The 10,754-nt window shown below is 40.5% G+C and overlaps 1 protein-coding gene and 1 long non-coding RNA gene across 2 annotated transcripts in view; one reads left to right on the top strand and one right to left on the bottom strand.

Annotated features, from left to right (window-relative positions):
- The window catches only part of LOC104947723 (4F2 cell-surface antigen heavy chain), a 13,086-nt gene continuing 2,332 nt past the window's right edge, over positions 1-10,754 (top strand). The window contains 5 exon segments of the mRNA XM_010773798.1: positions 1-110; positions 1,215-1,426; positions 1,522-1,707; positions 2,561-2,614; positions 2,617-2,770. Coding sequence (XP_010772100.1) covers positions 1,230-1,426; positions 1,522-1,707; positions 2,561-2,614; positions 2,617-2,770 — 591 coding nt within the window. The 5' untranslated portion in view covers positions 1-110; positions 1,215-1,229.
- LOC104947720 (uncharacterized) lies at positions 4,763-6,125 on the bottom strand. Its single transcript, XR_798593.1, has 3 exons — positions 6,044-6,125; positions 4,930-5,117; positions 4,763-4,801 (listed from the first exon to the last, which is right to left on the bottom strand). It is a non-coding gene; the product is annotated as an uncharacterized lncRNA (long non-coding RNA).

Raw genomic sequence — 10,754 nt, 5'->3', positions numbered from 1 at the left:
AGCAACTACAAATACAGAGCGAGGATCTGAAACAGGATTAGTACTCAACACAGGATTATCGACTGAGAAACAAAGAAAAAATACAGCACGGAGTCTAAAGCTTTTTACAGGTAAGGTAGAATCCACTTTATGGAGTTTGTTGCCTCAGAACAAGCTCAACACTTAACTTAATTAAACATTTAAAACGCTTTAAGAAATAGAGTAATCACTGGAAGTAGCATCGTGTGGCAGCAGATGACGTAAGGATGGGTTAGATTTTATCATTAATACAAATTACACGACATCATACACAATGGTGTCTCGTCGCTCATTGTGTTAAATGTTTAATCGATTTCACTATGATAAACAAGTTAAGCATACGATTCAGTTAAAGATTTGTAAAACTACTGAACGTTAAAGTACTAAAACAACAGCTTACTTCCGGTTTAATGAATGAAAAACCACTACATTTCAAAATTGCAACAAAAAAGCAATAGTTAGACAATGTTTCTTCTCTAACTTAGTTTGTATTGTCAATGTTATTTTTATTTCTGTTAATACCGCTACTTGAGTTACGTGAAGGCATCATGTCCATAACTGCAGCTGTTTCAACTGTTGAACACACTCACTATAACACATCTTTTTAAAGAGATGTCTGCCAAATGTCACTCTTTGTTAGAGATACACAAGCTATACATACAAAGAGCAGAGTAAGAGTAGTGTAAATTGCTAAAGTTAATTTTCTGAGCCTTTATTCGCTTACCCCCTGATACTTGCTCCGAAAACTGAGCTAGCTATAGCTCAACAGGCTAACATTATTTTTTAATTAGGGTAGGCTAAATGGCTACAACCCGGTTAGCATCTGCTCTAGAGAGTCTAAAGTTAATTATTAAACTATATATAATTAAAAAGCTAAGAGGTTCTACATTAGGGTTAACACGTGTTTTTGTATGAGTAGTTTAAGGGAGTTTTTAATAGAAAATTAGACAAACTGTTATCTGAATCATGAATTAGCGGATGACACTAGCTAGTTCATTTTAAGTGTTGCATTGGTTTCACATCCTAACTGGAAAGTTCTCCACGTAACAGTTGTTAAACTAACAAATCAAGGAACTTGTTCGTTCTCTCAATTTTGATCCCAAAGTACTGTCCAGAGAAACTAAGGCTGCCCTGGAGAAATAACTCATTAACTTGACAATCTGTTCCTCTCTTTATCTCTACCTCCATCTCTAAAGAAATCAGATTCAACCATGACTAAGGACGCAGAGATAGACATGAAGGAAGTGGAGCTCCGGGAGATGGACCCTGAGAAGCAGCCCATGACTGGTGATGGCCCGCCTGCAGGTGGAGAGAAAAATGGCACCGTGAAAGTGAAGGTCCCGGACAACGAGGTTACCTTCACCGGCCTGTCCAAAGAGGAGCTGATGAAGGTTGCTGGAACTCCAGGGTAAGATAAGACTCAACAAACACCTAATTAGAAAAATACAGGTCTTCTATTGCTGTCATATTTGTTTAAACCCACTCCTAATTATTTATGTATAGATGGGTGAGAACCCGTTGGGCGCTTCTGATCCTCTTTTGGGTGGGCTGGGTTGGCATGCTGGCTGGAGCCATAGTGATCATTGTCCAGGCTCCTCGCTGCAAACCCATCCCCGAGATGAACTGGTGGAACGAAGGACCCCTGTACCAGATCTCTGACTCTGATGCTTTCGCTGATGGACTCGCAGGTAGAGTACCAGTTATTGATCAAAATCATTGTTTATTTTGCAGAAAAACAATATGCTGTAATATTCACGTTAGAGTCAGACTTATCTTTAGAGTTTGGACTGGCCTTGATGTTGTACCCCCACACTAATTCACAAAGGATAAGGCTTGTGACAAAGTATTGAGTTTCCTTTGGTCTGCGTGGCCTGTTTCAGCTAGCCTGATACCAAAATGCTGAAACAAGGCTGACAAAGTGAACTCAAGTCTAAAGGACATAAAAACGACTACAAGTCATGTCTTTCCTTTTATCTCATACTCATTGTTTTAAAGGTCAAGGCAACCAGTACTTTCGTCTTTATGTGTTGCCATAGAGTTCTTTGATTGTATTCCTCCTATTTTTATTTTCCTTCTTCAAATTACAACTTAACAAGGATACGGAAAATTATTACCCACACATTTCAATTTTGGATTTATTCTCCCATGTTAAAATGTCTTTCAAGTTGAAGGAAGAACAGTTTTGTACTGTCTCCTAAAAGTGAATCACATGGGGCAGCTCTCGGGTTCCAAAGCAGGCTTGGGCTTAAATTCCAATACCGCACGTGACTGTTGGTGTGTTTCACAAACACAAGGTCCCTTTTATGCTCAGAACTGCACATGGCCAGCAGAGGCGTGGGGGGGGGAGCCCAGGTCACATGCTCCTGCCTTGAGTCCAATAACCGCTAAAGAAATAGCTCTTTTTCTTAGCGTCCCCCAACGCATCAAAAGTTCTCAAGCCTTGCGTCTCTTCTAACGCCCTCCTACCCTTAAAATCAACTCCCGCTTTTGCCCAATGTGAAACCCCACTGAGAAAGCCCTCCCCTTCCCTCTGTTTTTAGGCCGTCGAAGAAACGGTTGGCGATAATCAACAAGCTGAAGGTGAAAGGCCTGGTTCTTGCCCTCTTCACACCATCCAGCGCGACATGCCAGCCACCCTGAATCCTTAAAGAGACGACCCCACCAAGGGGAAATGAGCCCAAGCCTTGCTCGCTGTGCTGGAAAAGGCCAACAAGAAGGGGAAGTCATCATACGACGAATCGAAAAATTGGCTGTAAAACATATTTTATCTGACACTGACCTCTTCCCATCTGAAATAAGAATAGCATCTCATTATTGTTTTGATTCCCTCTCAGGGTATCCGTGGTGCTTGACCTGACCCCAAACTACCTGGGAAATCTCCTGGTTCAGCCCTAATGACTGATGACGGAGGGAGAAAGTGAACGATGTCCATGACCTTTTTCCAGATGTAGTGAATACTAAGTGTTCTTCATGTGAAGGAACGTTCCTCCTGCTGGGCGAAAGTTCATGTGTCTTTTTGTCCAGAGCAGCGGAGTACTGCTGGGTTTGGAGTGATGGCATTAAGGTATCTGACTCAAATCGGCCACCAACTCGTTGATTGCCAATCCAAGGCGTGCGCAAGGTAACCGCACCGAGGAAACCAGGAAGAGGTAACTACAGCTCACTAACTTGGTTCTGCATGATTAAACGTCTTTTTGCAGGAACAATGCAGTTTAATAAAAAAATAGCTCTTGCCTGCAGTATAGCAACATTCTTTACATCGGAAACTCATTCACCTTCAATGGACAGAACTAGAGGAAAATAATTTTCAAAAGGTCGTAAGATGTCAGATAACCATGGCATGTTTCACTGGGGTCGAGATTAAAAGAATTCCAGTGGCTGCAGGGGACTGCCAAAGTGGGAAGGAGAGCAGATCAACAAGAAACGAGTGGAGCTTACTCGCCTGTGAAGCGACAGCCTTGGGAGGGTCAAGAATTACTCTAAAAATCTGAGGTGTCTTTTGCTTACAATATCTAAAAATGATGCCACAATTAGCATTTTTCCTATAACAAGCCAGTGTCCAGCCAGTGTAATCTCACCAAGTTGTCTATCCTCAAGGGTGCTGAGGCGTGGTTAAAAAAGAAAATGTTTCGGATTGGGTTGTCCGAGCTTGTTAACACGAAAAGTGTAAATCTGGATTCCTGTCCAACCTGCTCAGCCACCAAGCAATTGGATATGACATGTTTCAAGGTAGGCACTATGGATATGGTTTGGACAGCCCTTTCTGCCTTGTAATCCGACAAACCAGCAAGAAACACTTATAAAACCATGGGCGTTACCTCCATCTTTGCTGGTGCGCTGAGCAGGTTGGACAGGACCAGATCTACACTTGTTCTGTTAACGAAGCTCGGACAACTCCATCTCCGAAACATTTTAACCACGCCCATCAGCACCTTGAGAGAAGACGAATGTGTGGGGTGAGATTTCACTGCGACACTGGGTTGTTAATAAAGAAAGGGATGCGTAAATTGTTGGCATCATTTAATATTGTAAGCCAAAAGACAAATCAGATTATTTTAGAGAGTAATTCCTTGAACCCTGCCAGCAGCTGTCAGCTTCACCAGAGGAGTAAAGCTCCACATGCCTTTTCCTGGTTGATCTAGGCCTCTCCCTACCCCACTTGCGCTTCCCTGCAGCCACTGGATTCTTTTAATCTCGACCCCAGCGAAACATTGCCATGGTTATACTGACATCTAACGACACTATGAAAATTATTTTCCTACTGTTCTGTCCCAATGAGGCGTGAAATGAAGCTTCCCCAAGTAATACGAATGTTGCTTATACTTGCAGGCAAGAGCACATTTATTAAATAAACATTCATTGTCCTGCAAAAGACGTTTAATCATGCAGAACCAAAGTTAGTGCGAGCTGTGTAGTTACCTCTTCCTGGTTTCCTCGGTGAGGTTACCCTGACTAGCAGCCTGGAACTTGGTACCAATCAACAGGAGTGGGTGGCCGAAGTGAAGTCAGATACTTAATGCCCCATTCAAACGTCCCAAACCCAGCCAGCTTACTTCGCTGCATCCTGGAAACAACCTATGAACCCTTTGAGCCACAGCCAAGGAGGAACAGTTCCTCACATGAAGAACACTTAGCGTATCTCACTAACCTTACTGAAAAGGATTCATGGAACATACGTTCACGTTTTTCTCCATCACGTCGATCAAGACTCGTCACAGGGCGCTGACCAGGCGAGCATTTCCCAGGTAGTTGGCGGTCAGCGGTCAAGCAACCACAGAAATACCTGAGAGGGAGAAGTCAAACACCTAATGGAGCTGCTATTCTTATTTTCAATGGACGAGAATGAGTCAGTGGTCAGATAAAATATGGTTTTACAGCCATTTATCAGATTACAGTCGTATGATGACTTACCCTTCTTTGCAGCCTTTTCCAGCACGCGAGCGGGAAGCGGCTCATATTCCCTTGGTGGGGTCGATCCTCTTTAAGATTCAGGGCGGGGTGGCTGGCATGTCGCGCTGCTGGATGGTGTGAAGGAGGCCAAGAACCAGCCCTTTTCACCTTCAGCTTGATTGATTTCGTCCAACCTTTCTTCGACGGCCCTTTACAACAGAGGGGACAGGGAGCTTTTTTTTTTCTTTTCTAAGTGGTGTGTTTCACATTTGCGAAAAAGAACAGGGGACGTTGATTTGTAAAAGGGAGGAGCGGACAGTAGAAAGAGACGAAATAAGGCTTTGAGAGACATTTTGATGAGTTAGGACAGCTTAAGTAAAAAAAGACGCTATTCGTTAGCGAGTTATTGACTTCAAGGCGAGAGCATGTGAATGGCTCCCCCCCCCAGAACAACGCCTGCTGCTGGCCATGTGCAGTCTGAGGCATAAAAGGACTTGTGTGTGAAACACAACACGTCACGTCGGCGGGTTTATTGAGAAATTTAGCCCAAAGGCCTGCTGGTAAACACCGAGAGCTGCCCCAGTGATTCACCTTTAAGGAGAACAGTACAACCTGTTCTTCCTTCCACCTTGAAGAATCATTTTATAACCAATTGGCGAGAAATAAATCAAATTGGAAATGTGTGGGTAATAATTTTCACTATCCTTGTTAAGTGTAATTTGAAGAAAGAAAAGTAAAAATAGGAGGAATACGAATCTAAAGAACTTCTTTATGGCACACAAATAAAGACGAAAGTACTGGCGTTGCCTTGACCTTAACAACATGAGTATGAGAAAAAGGAAAGACATGACTTGTAGGCGTTTTATTTCCTTTACCTTGAGTCACTCCTTTGTCAGCGCCTTGTTCAAGCGCATTTTGTATCAGGCTAGGCTGGAAACAGGCCACGCAGACCAAAGGAAACTCAATACTTTGTCACATAAGCCTTATCCTTTGTGGATTTTTGTGGGTTTGGTACAACATCAAGGCCAGTCCAAACTCTAAAGATAAAGTCTGACTCTAAACGTGAACTGATTACACAGTATTTTTCTGCAAAATAAACAATGATTTTGATGCAATAACTGCGTACATCTACCGCTGCGAGTCCATCAGCGAAAGCATCAGAGTCAGAGATCTGGTACAGGGTCCTTCGTATCCACCAGTTCACTCGGGGATGGGTTTGCAGGCGAGAGCGCTGGACAATGATCACTATGGCTCCGCCAGCATGCCAACCCGGCCCACCCAAAGAGGAATCAGAACCGCCCAACGTTCTCACCATCTTAGTACATAAATAATTAGGAGTGGGTTTAAACAAATCATGACAGCATAGAAGACTGTATTTCCTAATTAGGTGTTTGTTGAGTCTTATCTTACCCTGGAGTTCCCGCAACCTTCATCAGCCTCCTCTTTGGACAGGCCGGTGAAGGCTAACCTCGTTGTCCGGACCTTCACTTTCACGGTGCCATTTGTATCTCTCCACCTGCAGGCGGGCCATCACCAGTCATGGGCTGCTTCCTCAGGGTCCATCTCCGGAGCTCCACTTCCTTCATTGTCTGATCTCTGTCGTCCTTTAGTCCATGGTTGAATCTTATTTCTTGTAGAGATGGAGGTAGAGATAAGAGAGGAACAGATTTTGTCAAGTTAATGAGTTATTTCTCCAGGCAGCCTTAGTTTCTCTGGGACGTCAAAATTTTAAATTCAGTGTTATTTATGTCGTTGAGTATATGAATGATGAATGTGTTAGAATTGTAGATCTAGACTATGAATGATATTGTAGTGCATTTGTTTTACATTACCATTTTTTTATCAGTATGGTATGAATTATTGAGTGGATGTATTGTGCTTATGTTAGACCTGGTTGGTTTGTGGGAATGTATAAGGCCGTTTATTTTGGTTTTGTGGATTTTTTGGTGTATTTATCATTGTAATTGATTTCGGATGTGGGAGTGATGTGGGTTGTTGCTTGATTTTGTTTTTGTATTGTGGATTGGAGTAGGAGGAATTTGTGTTCGGTTATGTGACGTGTCATGTTTTGTTTTGTTGTATTGGGTGGGGTGGGTGATTGTAGGTAGAATCGTGTTAAGCATGATCGTTGTGTTTACGTGGTTTGTTTGGTTTAGAGAGTGTGAGACTTGGGGATGAAGTGATTTGGTGTAGGTTTGGCGTGTTGTGGGGTATTGGTTATGGTGATTTTATGGTCTATTTGTTGTATGGTTTTATCTTCGCTTTCGGTTTTGGTTGTCGTCTGGGGGGGTTTTTGTTGTTGGGTTTATATTTTTCTTTAAGTTTTTCTTGTGAATGTGAGTCTAGGGAGGGTGTAGTTTTTCTTATGTTTGCTGTATGTCTGTGTATTCCTTTATGTAGGGTTTTTTTTTTTTGTACGTTTGGGAATGTTTATATGTGGTCTATTAATTGGATTTGTTGATTTGCTTTGAAAGGGTGTGCGCAGGTTCTTTGCGCTGTTTCTTTGTATTATTTTATATTTTTGTGTTTCTTTTGCGTGATATGTTTTTTTTTTTTTTTTGTGGAGTTGATTTTGGTTGTTTTTGATTTTTTATTATTATGTTGTATTATGTGTATATGTTTTATTGGTTCTTTTTTTTTTTTGTTGTAGGTGGATTGTTGAGGGTTCTTTGCGTTTTATTTTGATGGATTTTGTATCATGAATGTTGTTTTTTTATTGGTTTTTTTGGTTTTTATGGTTTTTGTAATTGGAGTATCTTGTGTGGGTTGCATTTCTGATGCTATGAATTGAGGAGTATGACGACTAAGTTGTTTCTGTTGATTTGTTCTGTTTTGAAAAAGTGTGTGTACGTGGTTTGTTATATATTTCCAGTTTAGGATGTGAAACCAATGCAACACTTAAAATGAAACTAGCTAGATGTCATCACGCTAATTCATGATTCAGATTTAAACAGTTTGTCTAATTTTCTATAATAATAAATCTCGCGTGCGCGTTGTAATAGTGACTATTCTGCATACAAAATTCACGTGTGACTCCGTTTAATGTTGTAGAAACCTCTTAGGTGGTTTAATTTGGTGTTTGTTTGGATAATAGTGTTTTCTATGTAATTAACTTTTTAGACTCTGCTATGAGCATAAGTATTTTAATCCGGGTAGTTAGCCATAGTTTGTGCTGTGTGACTCGCTCTCATAATGTCTAAGAAAAATTATTTGTATAGCCTGTGTTGAGTCTATTCTGAGTAGCTCTCTTGGTTTCGTGCAAATGTTATCATATTTGAGGGAGGTAAGCGGAATAAAGGCTCAGAGATAGAGTTTAGTAGCTTTACTTTAACAATTTACATAACTGCTTACTACATGCTCGTTGTGTATTGTTTTCGGCTTGATGATATCCGAGTGTTCTCTCTAACAAAGAGTTATCATTTCTCAGACATCTCTTTCAAAAATGTAGTATAATTAGTGAGGTGTTCGAACAGTTGTGTGAAGAACAGATGCGAGGTTATAGGAACATCCGTAGTGCGCTCCCTTCCGTAGGTACCGTCATTAGTAGCGCTAATTTACTGTTTTTTGAGATGTCAAAGTTGTGGAGGTGTAATTTCAGAAGTTAATTATACTTAACCATTGAGAAATAGTCTAGCAATATCTGAAGTTTTGTGAAGAGATGAAGTACTTCGTGTACTAGTTTTAATTTATAGCTATTGCTCTTTGTGGGCAAGTTTGTGGAGGGCGATTAGATGATATGTAGTGTGGTTTGTTATGCAATTTAAATAGAACCGTGTAGATGTGAAGGCTGGTTGTTTTAGTACTTTAACGTTCAAGTCGTGTAAAAGTGGATATTTACAATATAGAGATAAATTCTTTATGACTGAGTGCGGGTATATGCTTAACTTGTTTATCATAGTTGGAAATCGTGCTTTGTTTAGCTCTTAACCATATAGATTGATGTCGATCGATGTAACACATCTTGTTATTGTGGCTGTACAATTTAATGTAGGTATGTAATGATTGTCGAATTGTTGCATTTGTTATAATGATTGAGAATGCGAAACCCTCTATCCTTATGCAGTACATCTTGTGGCGGAACACTCGTTATGCTAGCCTTCAGTGGTATGTATCCTCATATTTCTTTAATAGCGTTCTTTAAAATTGTATTGAGATTAAGTTTATGTGTTGAGACATGAGTGTGGGTAATGTTATGTTGGATTTGGTTGTTTCTTGATTGAGGCGCTCATCTAATGCAGTTGGCTCGCTATGAATGATTCGTACCTTGCTGTTGAAACGGTTTTAGATCTGCTTTTGTTTGTTTTTTTTTGATTGGTCTGGCTGTATTTTCTTCATATGTGTTGTTTTCATAGTCGTTGTAAAGTACTGGTGGTTGGAGACACTCCTCGTTTCAGGGTCTCTCGTCCTGCTTGTTTGGTATGGTGAGTCTTGTAGGAGGCCGGATTGGTCGATTCGGCTCAGCTGCTTTTTGGTGAGTTTGCTCTGGGTGTCGTACTGGTGTCTGCTTATGGGCGAGGTTATCTGTTCCCATGATGGAATGGGGCGGTATCTCTCTTGGTTTACATTGACGAGCGACCACACACATGCATCGCAAATTAGAGCAACGAACAACATCGCTCTATGTCTGCATGTCTTCAGAGAGTTGATGTTTTGCTGATTGAGAGCACATTTAGGTCCTCTCTCGCCCATGTTCTATCTGGACCTGTGTGCTGAAGCGTTCGATGATAGTGCAGATGAGAACTCATCGTGGGTTTTATAAGGAGATTGAGTTCGTACCGTATACATATCTTTTAAATTCGTATAGAGATGACTGTGTTATGATAGGATGCTGTTTGATCTATGTAATCTTTTTTGATATGTGTTATGTCATATAAGGACTCATATATTAGGTGTTAGTCTTCATTTGTTAATATGCTTCGTTTTACTGATGTGTTGATGTTGTCTGTCTATGTTGACCTACGGTGGAACTTTGCTCGCTGTCCTTCTTCTTATACAGCAGTAGTCAAGTGTTGGTGTTTTCAGTAACAAGAAAACGTCCGTATTTATACGAGTGGTATGCGTAATTATTAGTCTTCACTTGTGTTAGTGAGTAGATTAATGTTTTTGGGAACTTGGTTTATTTGTTGTCCTCAAGGCGAGGAGTTTGTATTATACATGATTAATGGCGGTGTCTCATCCATTCAGTCATTCATGGTTGCACTGCACTATAATGTGAGCAGTATTGCATATAATAGCATTTAAATTGCTGATGTAGTGAATTATAAATAAAAATATTTCCAGTTAGGTATAATATATGTTAGTAATGTTAAGTATAACTAAAGTAATGGTAGTTGTGGGATATGTCACGATTATGTCTGTCATTGGATATTTTCCATTATCGTTGAGTATGTTGGTAATAACTATTACTGCTATAGACTCCGTACTGATAAGCAGATTAATGTGGAAGTCTCTCTTATTGGGCACAGGAATTAATGAAAGAGGAATGTCAATATATGTATACGCCTCATAGATTGTTGATGGTTAATCATCTTAATCTCTTGCGAGTCTTCTTGCGTGGCTACATGAGAAATTTAAGTTCGGAGTCAGGCCTGCGGGACCTAATCCGGCTTTCCTTGTCTGGGTCCTTATGAGTGTTGTGCTGCTCTCTGGTTTTCGTGGGTTGTTAATTAAACAGTGATAGAGGTTTGATGGATAGAGTTGTTCACTTAAAAACAAAATGCTGTGTAAAAGGACTATAATAAGCTTAGCATTGGCTTTATTCATATTTCTTTTTTTAATGTAATTCCTAGTATATTTACTGATTTGTATGTGGTTTCTTTTGGGAATAATAATTTAAAAAATATTAA

The sequence above is a fragment of the Notothenia coriiceps genome, unplaced genomic scaffold (assembly GCF_000735185.1).
Source record: "Notothenia coriiceps isolate Sejong01 unplaced genomic scaffold, NC01 NC01_scaffold00012967, whole genome shotgun sequence".
Classification (NCBI taxonomy): Eukaryota; Metazoa; Chordata; class Actinopteri; order Perciformes; family Nototheniidae; genus Notothenia; species Notothenia coriiceps.
This window is presented reverse-complemented; position numbering and strand designations above follow the sequence as displayed.